Here is a 16,389-nt window from a genome sequence, read left to right as displayed (position 1 = left end):
GCCAAGCTTTCTTGTAGAAAATAACATTTAAACCATCACATCTCGGGGCTTTGAGATCATTTATATCTGCTAATGTATCGTATACATCTTGCTCAGTGACAGGTTCTATCAGTTTCAGTTGTTGCTCCATGTTCAACTTTTGTCCTTCATTCATGATTCTAGGGTGAATTGCAGGCAATTGTTTAGCTGCATTTCCCAATAACTTCTCATAAAAGTTAGTGACTTCAGTAGTAATCTCTTCTTCTGTTTGAGCCAACACTCATGTCTCAGTAATTAGACTTCTGATATTGTTTTGTGCTACTCTATTGTTTACTGAAGCAAATAAGTAGGCTGTGTTTGAATCCCCCAAATTCAACCATTGGTTTCTAGATTTTTGTTTCATTATGCTTTCCTCTTTCGAAGACCACTTTTCCAGCTCTATCTTCAGCTCTTTTTCCTTGTCAATTAATCCTTGTTGTTGATTGATGCTCCTCATCATTTCTTGGGTCTCCTTCAGTTGTTGCCTCAATGTATTTACCTTTTTCTTAATACTATTTGCATTATGGGGGCATAGTTTCTTTAACTCCTGCTTTACTTCCTTCAGCTTTGTCCAGATTCTTTCCATTTGATTGCCTTGAACATGCTTTTCCCATCCAACCTTCACCACTGTTAAGAACTCTTCATGTTCCGCCATATAGTTGAAGAACCTAAAGGGTATGGGCTTCCTTTTTGACTTCACTTCTACCTTCAGGCATAGAGGGGAATGGTCTGAGAAATGAGGATCCATAATCTGTATATCCAGCTTGGAAAATTTCAGCAGCCACTCAGCGTTTACCAATGCCCTATCTATCCTGCTATAGATATGGTTATTGGTCCATGTAAATTACCGACCCACAGTTTTCAATTAAGTCATACCAGTGTCATCTAGTAACTCCCTGAAATCCTTCACTTCAGCTTCTTGTACAGGATTTCCATATATTCTGTCGTCGATGTTTAAGACAGCATTATAATCTCCCATCGCAACCCAAGGTACTTTCTCCATGCTATTAATTGCCTTCAGTTCATCCCATAATTCCTGTCTATCTCTAACTGTGTGCAGCCTATAAATAGATGTAAATTTAAAGCTTAAGTGACAAGCACAGAACCTTATCTCCCCATGAATGAGTTGTTGATTACTGCTTTCTGGTCTGAAACTTACTATTTCGGGGTTCCAAAGTATCCAAATTCTTCCTCGGCCATTACCATCATAGTTCCCATACCAACTCCACGCAGGAGCTATTTTCTGTATAACTGAATTAGCATTCCTTTCATGAACTATATGCTCTACTATTGCAATTAATGCAACTTTATTTTCTTTTAAAAACTCCTTTAACTCCTTTTTCTTGTATATCTTATTCATACCCCTTACATTCCAGCTAATGATCATCATCTAAGAAGCAAAGGGTAAGGTTGGTTCTCAACACTTCTACTACTGCTACTGCATTGCTTTTCTCTTTGGCCTGGAATTTCCCTGGACTCCATTACTGTTCTGCTCAGTTCGCTAATGGCTGGAAGCTATTTGTTGTGTTTATATTTTCTTTGTGCACTTCCTCACCCTTTCTAGTATTTTTCTCGGCTGACTTCGCTTTCACCCTTTGACATTCATCATCTTGCCCCTTTTGTGCCCCCATACCATCTTGATAGTCAGGTACTTCTGTTTGAGCATCTGTCGATAGATTCTTTTAATACAACACTTCCTGCATTTTGGTTAGGCCTTTTGGCCTGCCACTACTTATTCTTTGACGTATGTTGCCTCTCAATTTGTGCAACTTGCTTAATCTGTTGAGGTTATTTTAGGCATGAGTGTCCCATCTTCAAGCATATAATACAGAACTGAGGCTTCCATTCATACTCAACAACCTGCTCAAATTCCCTTCCATTTGGATCCTGGACAAGTACGTTAGTTGGTAATTCCTTTATGATATTCATCTCTATCAATACACTTGCATAGGAAATTCTTTCAATCTTTGTGGTACAGTCATCGGCATATAATGGTAGTCCTATCCCACTATTGATTCTTCTAAGAGCCTCAATCCCCCAACAATTTAGAGGTAGCTTGGGGAACTTTACCCATATAGGTATTGTCTTCAGCACCTCATTATTGAAGTCAAAATCCGGGGTCCAAGCCTTCATTATGATTGGCTTGTTGTTCATAGTCTGTGCCTAGAGTAGAGTACCACATCTCTATCTTCAAGGCTATTGAAACGAACAACGAAATATCCGTCATTATAATAATATACTTTCGGCTTATTCGCAAATTGTCCCTGCGAAGCAATGAATCTCTCCACTGCTCCTATTGATGGATCTGCCCCTACTACATACCAAATGAGTGCTTTCCTCCACTTCTCTGTTTCTGATTCAATTTCAGCTTTAGGTAGTTCCACAATTTTCTTTCCATCCCTTATTTGAGTAGCAATGTAGCGGAGATCATACCTTTTGTAGCTAGGCTATTGCGCTCAAATAGATTTGCCCAAGTAGCATTGCCACTCTTGTTGTGTCCTAAATCCAGCTGTCACTGAGCCATCGGTGCCCCTTTTTGTTTGTCGATCACCTCTTAAGTATGCTCCTCTGAGCTAGGTTGGATTTGTATTCCTTTCCCCAGATCCTTCTGCACCCGTTCGCCGCTCTGATTTTCCCCAATTTTGGAATCCCCACTGCGATTCGGGAGTGCTGGCCATCCTTCTACACTTCCTGGGTTTTGAGCAACATGCGTTGTCACCGGTGTCTTCTTTGTAGATTCGTTGATCAATTGATCTGAGATATTCATCTTGGTTGCCTTTCTCGGTCGTCCCCTACCCATGCCGGCAGGGGGGGGGGGGGGGGAGGTGGACTTTAGTCAATCACGGTTTAGTTAGCAATATTTATATTACATAATTTTATTGTTTTTATTGTTGAATATTTTAGGATAATGCCATGACACATCTCATGTTTTGTTTTATTTTCTTGGAAAATACCTTATATAGTTGTACCTTACTTGGATTAACGAAATATTTTGAGCACAAGTTATATGTTTTGTGCTACGAAGGTTTTACCGGAAAAAAAATCCGAAAACCTGGGAAAAATCGAAATCGAAAAACCCGAGTTTTATTGGTATGGTTTGGTCTTTAGATTTAATAACCCAGCACAATTGGTTTGGTTTGGTAATTGCAAAATTCGAACCAACCCTACCTATGTACACCCCTACTTTTAGCTATATCAATTAGTTTTAATCAATCTGAATTTCCATAATGTCTTTTAGTAATTTGAAATACTAGAGCTTTTATTTTGAATCTGAAATCCATATCTGTTAAAAAAAATCAAATCAACGAAGGAAAAGCAGTAGATATTAAACATTCCCAAGAAGTGCATTACCAAACAGACACTATTTTCGAGAAATGCACCATAGAATTCAATGGAAAACTTTATAGCTTTGATTATAAATGTACATGTTTCAGTTCAGTCCTCAAACGAAGTAGATAATGCTCTTGCGGTTCTCACTTTACTACTTGTAGAAATTACCCAAGGTAGCCACCGTAAAGGGTTGCTATTTAAGAATTGGCTTGTGCGTCCTAAATATCAGTTTTTCAGTTCAATTGTTCAGGACAAAATATCCTAGATTGTCCTGAAGTTATGATTTTTAGTTTAAAATTTCTAGACAAAATAAATACAGATTAGTTTTTAAGTAACATCCTTGAGAATGGCTATATGTGCATTTGTCCCACTAGCAAAAATGACACCAGATAGCCACTTTAAAGGGCTTGTTTAAATTCGTGGGCCAGTTTGCCGGGCTTTATAAGTCACAAATATTGACTCAAAACCCAATAAATACGAGAGAGGTTCCAAAAATAAGAAAAGAAGAAAAAAGAAAAAGCGAGACTCGGGAGGTGGTAAAGGGAGAATAATAAAAAAAAAAGTAAAAATTAAAAAGAAATAGATAGGTGCCGGTGTCACATAGAAGAAGAAAACTCCTCAAAGTCTCAAAATTTCAACCAACCAAAATGGCTCTCTGGTTCGACCTCTTTACTTGTTAATCCATAATTTTACTTTTATAATCCAATAAATTTCCTTCCGTTAATATCAAACTCTAATTCCATTTCTAGTTTCTAAATCGCTAAGTTACTTTCCCCTAATTCTACAATTTCATTTGCAGAGAAACCCTAAATCCCCAATTCCTTTAGATCGGTGATTAAAGAGCTGATCGTTCTATTTCGGATTCTAATTGGTTGTGGAAGTTTCAATATTCCGGCGGCGGGTAGACTTTTAGGGAATTGAGAGAGAAATGAGTGCGCAGAAGAAGAGAAATTTCCAGATAGAGGCGTTTAAGCATCGGGTCGTTGTGGATCCGAAATATGCTGAAAAAACATGGAAGATCCTGGAGCATGCTATTCATGAGATTTACAATCATAACGCTAGTGGTCTTAGTTTCGAAGAGCTCTATAGGTTTGCTTGCTTCCTCTTCCTTTGTTTTATTTTATTTCATAAGATTTTCATTTGTGATTTTGCTGTATTTTTAAGCTGCTTAATTTAACTTTAAGCTGTTTAGTTTAGCGCACAAGTAATTGCCTGTGTTTGAGGAAGAAGTATTAGCTGCTAAATTACTTTTTAAAACATAGAAGCTTCACGTTTCGTACCTTGGCTTATGTTTTGACTACAACTAAGTATTATACAAGGTTACAAACTGAAAAGTGATTAGCTATTGTGGATATAGCTGCTATCTGTCGTGTTGGATAGTTTCAATTTGAGCAAATTCACTTGCTATTCCTTGTTATTCTGGCCTCCGTTACCCGGTGTTGCTTGGCCGTGGAGGTTAACTTTGTTTCGATTATTGTGTCAAGGACTCGAAACTATAGCATCAATGCTAGTATATAGATACTTTTTTGATGACGGTGGCATCTGGGCCAGCTTACGTGCACCCGATCATTCCAGCAGGCGCCTGCTACCTTTTGAGACTTTCACCAGCTCAAATACAGGGTAACTTTGCTCACCAAGACTTGGGCAGTACTAGTATATTGATTCTTACAAGTTAATTGCTAGGAGTCCTATTAATCTATTTGTAGGTCAGTTGAAAATTAGAGAAACTTTAGTGTTACAGAACCCCATATTATTGAATTTTGAAATATGCTTTTCTCTTTATTACCTCTTCCTTCCACCCAATCAGGCCCCTTTCTCTGCTGGCAGTTGGCTGTGAAGGATTTGTTGTCACAATTTTAGCTGTAATTTTATTGGCATGCCAATCTCATGGTTAAATTGGCATTGATGAAACATAAGAGCTGATACATCTGACTGGTTGGGTCGATGGGAATGTTCTTATTTTTATTGAGAGGAAAAGAGAAAAACCTCATTCCAACTATGCAAGTTTAATCGATGTAGTTATTTTTTGTGACTATTTTTGTATGAGGGGAAGGAAATGCAATTTGATATGGAGATACTATTCTGTCGTTTAGGTGGATACATGCACAGCCTATAGTAGATTCACACAAATAATCTTGCACATTGTGCCATAAGAGGGATAGAGCTAAGGAGCATAACTTAATTCTTGAAGCTTGAACTTAGATTTTAATAAGTGGGAATGTATATCTTTTGTAAAAGGTCTCTCTCCATTAGACTTCTAAAATAGCAATGTGATAATTTATACAGAAATATGCTTCTCTTTTAAGTGCACACCATTAGCTTTCTCCTGTTCTTTAAGTGCAAAGTGTTAGGTCTGTCCATATCCTTTTAAGTCCAGTCTTATCTGTGTCCAGTTTATTCAGTTAGGTGTAGCATAGGTGGTTTAAAACTTATCATAAAAAGAAAAATAATATGCCAGTGGTTCAGGAACAGGTACAGTACATATGTCTATTGTAAACTTGATGTAGTTTGATCATGTCATTATATTTATTGATAGCAAAGATAAAACATGTTAGCTTGTTTGCCAACTGTTTGGTGCATAAACCATAAAGCTTTCTAGTTGGCATGAACAAATAGTTTCCTGGATATCACGTCACATACCATTTCCTGGAATGAGGGTTTAGATGTTTATAGAATTACTTCCTTTAATCTTTCTCTTCTGTAATTGAGCTCTAGTGACAAGCTTTATTTCTTGTACTTTTAGAGGAGAAGATCCGCCACCTTTATTTTTTGCAATCCGAACCTATTAGCTTTTCTTTGCATAGCCAGCTGCATTACTTTGATGTTCTTAGTATCTGGCATCTGCAGAAATGCATATAACATGGTCCTACACAAATTTGGGGAGAAGCTCTATTCAGGACTTGTATCAACTATGACATCACATTTGAAGGAAATTGCAAAATCTATTGAAGCTGCTCAGGGAGGTTTGTTTCTGGAAGAACTGAATCGAAAATGGGCGGAGCATAACAAGGCATTGCAAATGATTCGAGATATATTAATGTACATGGATAGAACTTTCATTCCCAGTACACATAAAACACCTGTTCATGAGCTTGGTTTGAATTTATGGAGAGACCATATCATCCACTCCAGCAAAATCCAGAAAAGGCTTCAGGACACACTTCTTGAACTTGTTCAGCATGAGAGGACTGGTGAAGTGATAAACAGGGGTTTGATGAGGAATGTAATAAAAATGCTAATGGATTTAGGTTCTTCAGTATACCAAGAAGACTTTGAAAAGCCTTTCCTTGAAGTCTCAGCAGATTTTTATCGGCTTGAGTCTCAGCAATTCATTGAGTGCTGTGATTGTGGGGATTATCTGAAGAAAGCTGAGAAACGTCTCAATGAAGAGATTGAGAGAGTGTCCCACTATTTGGATGCAAAAAGTGAATCCAAAATTACTAATGTGGTGGAGAAAGAGATGATCGAAAGCCATATGCACAGGTTGGTTCATATGGAGAACTCAGGCTTAGTGAATATGATCGTAGATGACAAGTATGAAGATTTAGGTAGGATGTACAACTTGTTCCGTAGAGTGCCCACTGGACTGGCACTGATTAGAGATGTCATGACTTCTCATATTAGAGAAACTGGTAAGCAGCTTGTCACTGATCCAGAAAGGTTAAAGGATCCTGTAGACTTTGTGCAGAGGCTTTTGGATGAGAAGGATAAGCATGATAAGATCATAAGTTCAGCGCTTAACAATGACAAAACATTCCAAAATGCCCTCAATTCCTCATTTGAGTACTTTATTAATCTGAATCCACGATCACCAGAGTTTATTTCTTTATTTGTGGACGACAAACTTCGAAAAGGGCTGAAAGGGGTTACTGAGGAGGATGTAGAGATTGTATTGGATAAAGTGATGATGCTTTTCCGCTACCTTCAGGAGAAAGATGTGTTTGAGAAGTACTACAAGCAGCACTTGGCAAAGAGACTACTCTCAGGGAAGACTGTATCTGATGACGCGGAGAGAAGTTTGATAGTTAAGCTTAAAACAGAATGTGGGTACCAGTTCACGTCAAAACTGGAAGGCATGTTTACTGACATGAAGACCTCACAAGATACGATGCATGGTTTTCATGCTGCTGTGGGTGCTGAGATCGCAGATGGTCCTTCACTCACAGTCCAGGTCCTTACAACTGGGTCCTGGCCAACACAATCCGTTACTACTTGCAATCTTCCTCCTGAAATTCTGGGGGTCTGTGATAAGTTCAAGACATACTATCTCGGTACTCATACAGGTAGGAGGTTGTCATGGCAGACAAATATGGGGACTGCTGATTTGAAAGCTACATTTGGAAAGGGACAGAAGCATGAGCTTAACGTTTCCACTTACCAGATGTGCATCCTTATGCTGTTCAACAATGCTGATCGGTTGAGTTACAAAGAAATTGAACAGGCTACAGAAATACCAGCTTCAGATTTAAAGAGGTGCTTACAATCTCTTGCATGCGTCAAGGGGAAGAATGTTCTGAGGAAGGAACCAATGAGCAAGGATATTGCTGAGGATGATGCCTTTTACTTCAATGATAAATTCTCAAGCAAGTTCTACAAGGTAAAGATAGGTACTGTTGTTGCACAAAAGGAGTCAGAGCCTGAAAAACAGGAGACTAGGCAGAGAGTGGAGGAGGACCGGAAACCACAGATTGAGGCAGCAATAGTCAGAATCATGAAATCTCGGAGGGTGCTCGATCACAACAATATAGTTGCTGAGGTCACGAAGCAGCTAAATTCTCGCTTCCTGCCGAACCCAGTTGTCATAAAGAAGCGAATTGAGTCTTTGATTGAGCGGGAATTCTTGGAGAGAGATAAAACAGATAGGAAGTTGTATCGTTACCTGGCTTGAAGAAACCACAGGCACTGAACCCGTGATTTTATCGGGGCTTGTTGGGCCTTAACTGGTGAAAATGTAAGTTTGAATGTTTGTCAACTCACTTGATGCCCGGATGGGCTTTATTGACAGTTGTTTGTTGGTTCAATGCATCCATTTTAATTCTACTTTTCCTTGTTTACAATACGAGATCCAAAGAGACTGTTGAAGCTTATAGCTAAGCTGCGAGCCTTGGCCTTTCAAAGCTCGACAGAATTTGTATCTAAAGTTCACTTTATCCCGAAAGTATTACTCTGCTATGAATGGCTGATTCTGGGAGATAATAGTGGCAAACTTGAATTGAAATGGCTTAAAATTATTAGATGCTATACATGCTAAGTTAGCTAGTCAGCTGTGGAATGGTAATTCCCGCCTTGTTTTGACAAACTTTGAGGTAGCCCCAATAAGTGGTTTAAGTTTCTTTATAGACTCGCATTGAATGGTTTGATCCATTATTTCAGGCGTCATAAGATTACTTTTTGCGAAGGTGAAAGAGAAAAATTACTTGTGGTGTTTTTGATGTCAAAAGGTCCACAATTTTCCAGCCCCTTATTGAGCTATCCTGCATTTTTTGTACAGAGGATAAATGAAGACAGAAGGGAACCTCAGTACGGAGTAATAATCGTCCCGCTGAGTTGTTTTAGTGAAGAAATTAAGTGTAAATACCTTGATATATCCCATCATCGCAAGTAAACTTGGCCTAGACCTCAACCTAAATCTCTGAGTTTAAGGGATAAACAAATTTTAACCTTTTAACTAACTGTAAGAATGCGATAGGGATAATGTTGAGATGGGGAAAACACGTAAATAATCTTATGAGACGTCTTCTATTGAAAGCAAAGAACAAAATAAGACTTCCAGACTTTAGGTGTTTATTGAATTAAGTTCCAATACGTAACATATTGAGATAGATTGGAGAACAATTATATGAAGCTGTGGTTGATAAATTCAATAAGGTGCGAGAAAAGAACTTTACGTGGTGATTGATATAGTGGCTAAACGACAAGCTTTTCACATAGTAGTGCACGCACGAGAAAAGTGTTAAGCTAAAGATTTTAATTTGGTGCTTTTGGGATGAAGTAAAATGTTTTCGGGATTCATTTTCTTTCCGTGTTGGTGATGTATTAGTGATAATTTTGAATTATTAAATATTGAAATAATATTTATTGCTAATTGAGGTAAATAATGCAAGAGAAATATGATTTACGCCGATCAGTGACGGAAGTCAATTTTTTTAATTTTCGGTGCAACAATTGACACAACCAAATAACAGTAAACAATATAATCAAGAAAATATTTTACATCATTCCAAACACATTCGAGTAAAACAAATACAAGTTAGAATTTCTGAGACTCTTAGTATTAGCTAAGACTTAAGAGGCATTGCGGCCAAACGCACGCGCAAGTATATGCGGTCGTCAAGTAATAAAGTGACTAAAAGTCGGATGTCGAACCCACGAGGACTTGTGATTAACTATTAACTAAATTAGACTATCCTGATTATCTAAACAAGAATTAAACCTAGAAGTAATTGATTCTAAACTTATTAAATAAAGAATATAAATAATGAACTTAAAACAGAGGAAGAGTAGATTTTTATGATATCAATGTAATGAAAACGATCTAGGGTTCTAACATTCCTATTGTATTCTTCAATTGAATTGACTAACTAATTTATCGAGTTTATTGGTTGACAGGGTTAATATTGCTCATAAGAATCTGTCGATTTCTTACTCGCCTATTCAAGCTAACCTAATGCCTATATGTCTATGGAGTTAGAATCAACAAGAACGCATTTATAATTCCTGTATTTCAACCAAGCAAGGCAATTAGGTATATGTCTATCATAATTGCGAATCCGTTCCCCGATGCCCAGGTTCAAGAACTTGCTCTACTCAATCCTATATGCAATCTAGAATTCCCACTTTCGAGTTCAACTCTAGATTCGTAGATAGTATCCAATTGGTGATCAAGCAATCAAATAATTAAGTGCAGGATTGAATAAATAAACCAATATGATAAACTAAGCAATCAAAATCAATATCCGAATAACAATAGTCATGAAAGAACCACAACCCTAGAACGTGAAGCTTAGCTCCACATAGACATGGTAGCAAAACAACAAATCATACAAAGAAACATAAAAAGACTAAGTTAGTGGAAGAAAAGATGAAACCCGGCCTCCACGGCGGCTCTGTGCTTGTGTTTTCCTCTCAAAAACGTCCTCCCCCCTTCAAAATACCATTTTTCCATGTATATATACCAAGTAGGGTTGGTCCCAAACAATTATACCTTCTCCAATGTGAAAAAGGACATTTTTCCCGGGTGACTAGCGCGAGCTCGCGCATCCTTCGCGCATGACTTCGCGCATATTTTCCTGACATTCTGCTTCCAGCTTCTAGACTAACGCGACTTCGCGCTAGAGTTCGCGCATTTTTCACCCTGTTCCTTTCCGAATTTGGAAAAACATAAAAAGATGAAAGTTGTATCCCTTTGAGTTAGCTTTCCACCCATATATTGTGGAGCCCAAATGGAGTCCTGAGCAAAAGGTTATATCTATTTTACTAGACAGTGCGCAATATGCCTACTGGAGTCTTCGTTCGCTCTAACTATCATCCGTTGACCCCCAAACACGATCCCGGCTTAATTCCTTGAACTTTTACTCAAACTTTAAAGCTCCAAATCACTTGAATTCATTTCATAACATCTATATAGCTCGGAATCACTCCTACAAGGCATAGAACACACAGTTAGTGCAAGACACTAGCGATTAAAGCTCAAACTCAATTAGGCATAAATATAATACAATTTAGCATTAAAACATCAAAATGTAAAGTAAGTAATGCACTAAAAATATGGAATTATAGCCAAACATCACTACCCCACACTTAAACGTTGCTCGTCCTCGAGTCAACCAATACTTTACTTTGTCTTTGAGCACTTAACATCTTAACACATTTGGAGCACACTACGCCAATGATTATGGCTGATAGCAATAATTAAACTCTAGCATATGCAATCACATACACTTCACTTTTTCTTATGCCAACTTCAAAAATATTCAAACAAAGACAACATGATCATAACAATCCTAGCCTCACAAACCAACTCAATGTCACAATGTACTCGTGGCTTGAACACCCGAAATCATAGAGAGAGCTAATAATGTTACCTATCCCTCGTGTAACCATGTGCCCTCACAACAAAAGCAAAGAGAGTCAAATCAATCCACACATTTGAATCTCATGCTCACATATATCAAAGAAAATCACTCACTCTCACAAAAGAAGTCACATGCATGTAATTGGTACCATATGCTTGCCCTTAATGTAAATCTCTACTAAAAAATAAATGTAGGCTCGCTCGATCTAAAATCAATTAGGTCTTTTTCATGATTGTAATGTGGGCTAAGGGACGGGTAGGATATATTTAGGAATAGTGACTAACCCTCCTAAGCACTTTAACACACCACATAATCAACTTTTAAGCATAAATTCTTCAATCCACTTCACTTTTACAAACAATATCACCCCAAAAATGCTCCCTTCTTCTTTAAGCACTACATTAATTCATACCCACTATTAAGAACAAGACTACAATGTATTCATCTCTATTTTTTTTTTCCAGATTATTCTTTCTTTCAATTTTCGCTAGTGGTGTATTATTTTAAAAAACAAGTGCACCTTTCTTCCTTTTATTGGTTTCACTCAAAAGCCACCCCACACTTAGTTCCTTCTTACTTCTTTTAGCGCTCATCTCACAATTAAAGTGCTTTAAGACGTAAAAGGATCAAAACAATATCAATTAAGAATAAAAAGGGTATAGGCTTGTAATGTGGGTACCAAATAAAAGCCTATAGGCTCAAAAGGGTTGACTAGGGATAAATTTTATTTGTGGTAAGCAATTAAGCTCAAAAAGATCAAAGAAAGCCTAAAATCATTTTTCAAACCGAGCATCACCTAAAATTTCGCTTCGGCTCACAAACCGGGCAAGTTCTAGACACAAGTACAATACATGGACTACACAAAAACCTCACCACACATGGCACATGACTCACTAAGGATGATCCCATTCCGGCTCTCAAACAAATGCAAGTATTCACGGAGTCACGAGATATTATGCATTAAGCACAAAGTGAACATAAGTCAAGAAAATGAGACATAGGTATCACAAGACATGCTATCCAAGTAAGCAAGGCATCAACAATAAATTCAAATCATAGGGAAGATACTACACATGCCAAAGCCTAAATATGCTACTATCAAACAAGTCAAAGGCGCCTAGCTATCTCATTTTTCTTCCTCCATTTATTCCCTAAATTCCTAATCTACTCTAAAAATAAAAAAATACTACTACCCGGTTCAAACTACATCCCATGAAAAAGAACCGTTGCACAAAGAAAAACCATAGGGGATTATTGCTACCTAAAAAAAATAAAAGACGCATTTTTGGATTTTTTTCTATTTTTCACCCCTTTTTCATTTTTTTATTGGACCTTAATCCCTCAAGAAAGCTGTCAACAAAATCCATCATCGGGAAAAGTCCAAAATTTTCGATTTTTTTTGTTTTTTTTTAATAAAATTACTACACTAAGAACGAGTACTATAACTAAGCTAACATAGCACAGAAAATCACCCAGACAATCTCCTCACCCCACACTTCAAATTGTGCAATGTCCTCAATGCACACTAAAAATAACAAGAGGGTAAAAGAGACTCCCTGGTAGGCCAAAGGCCGAAGCATTAGCAGCTCACGGGATACTCAGACTTTTTCCAGGTACGATCCTTTGTGCGGTCACCCCACACTTAGTTTCAAACACATGCTCGCTTTTGCACTCGCCTATTGGCTTTGACTCCATGCTCTTACTCCTACAAAATAAAAAAATAATACTAAAAAAAATAATACAATAAAAAAATGTAACACAATAAAATATAAAAAAAAGTAAACAAAAAACAAAAGAAAAAAAAATAGAATTGGGTTGCCTCCCAACAAGCGCTTGATTTAACGTCGCGGCACGACGCCATCACTTTCACCACTTTTCCTTCCACTTTGAGGATATAAATTGCGCCCCCAATTTTGCATCAATTTTTCTGTCACGTTCATGAGGCGGTGGTGTGAAAATAAAGGAACCAAGCAATAGATATCGCATCTTGCACTTCTTGGCCCTTAAGTGAGGAATGTCGTGTTGTCTCCTTGGCATCGCAAATTTCAGAATATAAACACTTTGTTCCTCATCCATTGACTCCTCTATATGCTCGAATGGATCAATTCCCATGTCACCAACCAAACACAATGTTGAAAAATATTTAGAATGAGGTCCAATACGCTCTTACTCCAAAATTGTATTATTTTTGACATCCTCAATTTCGCACTCTTCGTCAACCATGGCATCATTAATAATATTTTGGTCTAATAATTGGTATTCTCGTTTTAGCTCCTCAATTTGGTCTAGAAGATCTTTTTCAGCTTCACACAACTTATCACTAAATTGTTGGGCGTTACATGCATCAACCTTTGCACTCATATCTGCATCCAAGTCGTGAATAGCAGTGCCAAATTTTTCGATCTCTTGTCCCAGTTTAGCTCTTCCTTCTATTAGGTCTTGTATCCCATCTGTAATTTTCTCACGTTGAGCCTCATATATTTCCAATCTTTCAGCTTGTTCCACCAGCCAAGTTTGACTCAAAATCTCCTCTTTTTCAAAATTTTCCTCTTGTTGGTGCTCGCTCTCTTCATTTAATTCTTCCATACTGGCCTTCATTCTTGTGATTGTTGCCCTCATTCTTTTCATATCTTTTCTAAGTTCATCATGTTGCTCTGCTACTTGCCTCAGAATATCCCTAAAATATGCATCACGTTCCATATCCTGTACTTCATTGCCCCTATCAAACTCACAAACATTATAAGAAAGATCATAATAAGAGCTCTGAGAAGGATAATAAGAATTAGGACAACCATCCCAATGGCCATCTTGACCACCACATATATGACAAATATTCCACTCAAAGGATTGAGATTGTGCGCACAACTCGCTCCCGGGAATATTCTGATAATTTTTCCACCAGTGAGGTCCTCCACAATATGGACAAGGTTCATCATAATAAGAATAACCAATATTCGACCAATTCTCATTCCAAGAAGCCATGTCAACAAAGATAATAAAATATTAAACTAAGATAAAAATAAAAAGAAACTTGAATAGACAAAAAGTAAAAATCTAACCTAGTAGACTAGTTAATTTCTAAGTCCCCGGCAACGGCGCCAAAAACTTGTTGCGGCCAAACGCACATGCAAGTATACGCGGTCGTCAAGTAATAAAGTGACTAAAAGTCAGATATCGAACCCACGAGGACTTGTCATTAACTATTAACTAAATTAGACTATCCTGATTATCTAAACAAGAATTAAACCTAGAAGTAATTGATTCTAAACTAATTAAATAAAGAATATAAATAATGAACTTTAAACAGAGGAAGAGCATATTTTTATGATATCAATGTAATAAAAACGATCTAGGGTTATGGGCTATCTAACATTCCTATTGTATTCTTCAATTGAATTGACTAACTAATTTATCGAGTTTATTGGTTGACAAGGTTAATATTGCTCATAAGAATCTATCGATTTCTTACTCGCCTATTCAAGCTAACCTAACGCCTATATGTCTATGGAGTTAGAATCAACAAGAACGCATTTATAATTCCTGTATTTCAACCAAGCAAGACAATTAGGTATATGTCTATCCTAATTGCGAATCCGTTCCCCGATGCCCAGGTTCAAGAACTTGCTCTACTCAATCCTATATGCAATCTAGAATTCCCACTTTCGAGTTCAACTCTAGATTCGTAGATAGTATTCAATTGGTGATCAAGCAATCAAATAATTAAGTGCAGGATTGAATAAATAAACCAATATGATAAACTAAACCATCAAAATCAATATCCGAATAGCAATAGTCATGAAAGAACCACAACCCTAGAACGTGAAGCTTAGCTCCACATAGACATGGTAGCAAAACAACAAATCATACAAAGAAACATAAAAAGACTAAGTTGGTGGAAGAAAAGATGAAACCCGGCCTCCACGGCGGCTCTGTACTTGTGTTTTCCTCTCAAAAACGTCCTCCCCCTTCAAAATACCGTTTTTCCATGTATATATACCAAGTAGGGTTGGTCCCAAATAATTATACCTTCTCCAATGTGAAAAAGGACATTTTTCCCGGGTGACTAGCGCGAGCTCGCGCATGACTTCGCGCATATTTTCCTGACATTCTGCCTCCAGCTTCTAGACTAGCGCGACTTCGCGCTAGAGTTCGCGCATTTTTCACCTTGTTCCGTTCCGAATTTGAAAAAATATAAAACATGAAAGTTGTAACCCTTTGAGGTCGCTTTTCAACCATATATTGTGGAGCCCAAATGGAGTTCTGAGCAAAAAGTTATATCTATTTTACTAGACAGTGCACAATATACCTACTGGAGTCTTCGTTCGCTCTAACTATCATCCGTTGACCCCCAAACACGATCGCGGCTTAATTCCTTGAACTTTTACTCAAACTTTAAAGCTCCAAATCACTTGAATTCATTCCATAACATCTATATAGCTCGGAATCACTCCTACAAGGCATAGAACACACAGTTAGTGCAAGACACTAGCGATTAAAGCTCAAACTCAATTAGGCATAAATATAATACAATTTAGCATTAAAACATCAAAATGTAAAGTAAGTAATGCACTAAAAATATGGAATTATAGCCAAACATCACAAACATCAATAAAAATTTGGCTTCCGGATTCATTACGAAACTCTTAAGTAATCACTGTTAAAACTGCTGCGCTGCTAATTGAGTTAGTATTCACGTGAACAGTTCTTCACAAAAAAAGCTCGTTCTCTTCCTGAATTTCTTCCTTCAACAAGCTAAGTTCCAAAATGAGAAAGGGAATGAAAAACTTGTGTCCATTATTTTACTAGATTTAGTAGCAAAACGACATCCTAAAAGAGGAATTGAGGAATTAAAAGACCAAATATCAGCAAAAAGTTATGTCCAACACGCTATCCATGTTCCAAGTATAATCTTGTCCACAAGCACCCACTAACTACTATAAATACTCAACTCCATTTCCACTTCTAC

The 16,389-nt window shown here is 37.4% G+C and overlaps 2 protein-coding genes across 3 annotated transcripts; one reads left to right on the top strand and one right to left on the bottom strand.

The window, feature by feature from the left end:
- On the bottom strand, positions 687–2,151 carry LOC109218063. The gene is made up of 4 exons (XM_019382384.1): positions 1,848–2,151; positions 1,600–1,684; positions 895–1,079; positions 687–769 (listed from the first exon to the last, which is right to left on the bottom strand). Exons 1-4 carry the CDS (start codon positions 2,149–2,151, stop codon positions 687–689), a joined length of 657 nt encoding a protein of 218 aa, XP_019237929.1.
- Positions 3,849–8,405, top strand: LOC109206477 (cullin-3A-like). 2 transcript variants are annotated; one of them, XM_019369311.1, is made up of 3 exons: positions 3,849–4,006; positions 4,148–4,437; positions 6,196–8,405. In XM_019369311.1, the coding sequence occupies exons 2-3, from the start codon at positions 4,277–4,279 to the stop codon at positions 8,234–8,236; spliced, it is 2,202 nt and encodes a 733-aa protein (XP_019224856.1). In that variant the 5' UTR covers positions 3,849–4,006; positions 4,148–4,276; the 3' UTR covers positions 8,237–8,405. The 2 variants fall into 2 exon arrangements, with proteins under 2 accessions (XP_019224856.1, XP_019224846.1); XM_019369301.1 differs by having other exon boundaries at positions 3,849–4,437.

Source organism: Nicotiana attenuata, chromosome 2 (assembly GCF_001879085.1).
Source record: "Nicotiana attenuata strain UT chromosome 2, NIATTr2, whole genome shotgun sequence".
In the NCBI taxonomy this organism is placed as follows: Eukaryota; Viridiplantae; Streptophyta; class Magnoliopsida; order Solanales; family Solanaceae; genus Nicotiana; species Nicotiana attenuata.
The sequence above is the reverse complement of the archived record's forward strand: the minus strand, read 5'-3'. Positions and strand labels throughout refer to the sequence as shown.

What these genes read in the sequence shown, in the direction of transcription:
- LOC109218063 (XM_019382384.1), bottom strand. Translation starts at nt 2,151, where the DNA reads ATGAAGGCTTGGACCCCGGATTTTGACTTCAATAATGAGGTGCTGAAG. An exon ending in TGAATGGAAGCCTCAGTTCT is followed by an intron (nt 1,685 to 1,847) that starts GTATTATATGCT and finishes ATCTATCGACAG; the next exon opens with ATGCTCAAACAGAAGTACCT. An exon ending in TGTCAAAGGGTGAAAGCGAA is followed by an intron (nt 1,080 to 1,599) that starts GTCAGCCGAGAA and finishes ATCTATTTATAG; the next exon opens with GCTGCACACAGTTAGAGATA.
- LOC109206477 (XM_019369311.1), top strand. Translation starts at nt 4,277, where the DNA reads ATGAGTGCGCAGAAGAAGAGAAATTTCCAGATAGAGGCGTTTAAGCAT. An exon ending in AGTTTCGAAGAGCTCTATAG is followed by an intron (nt 4,438 to 6,195) that starts GTTTGCTTGCTT and finishes TGGCATCTGCAG; the next exon opens with AAATGCATATAACATGGTCC.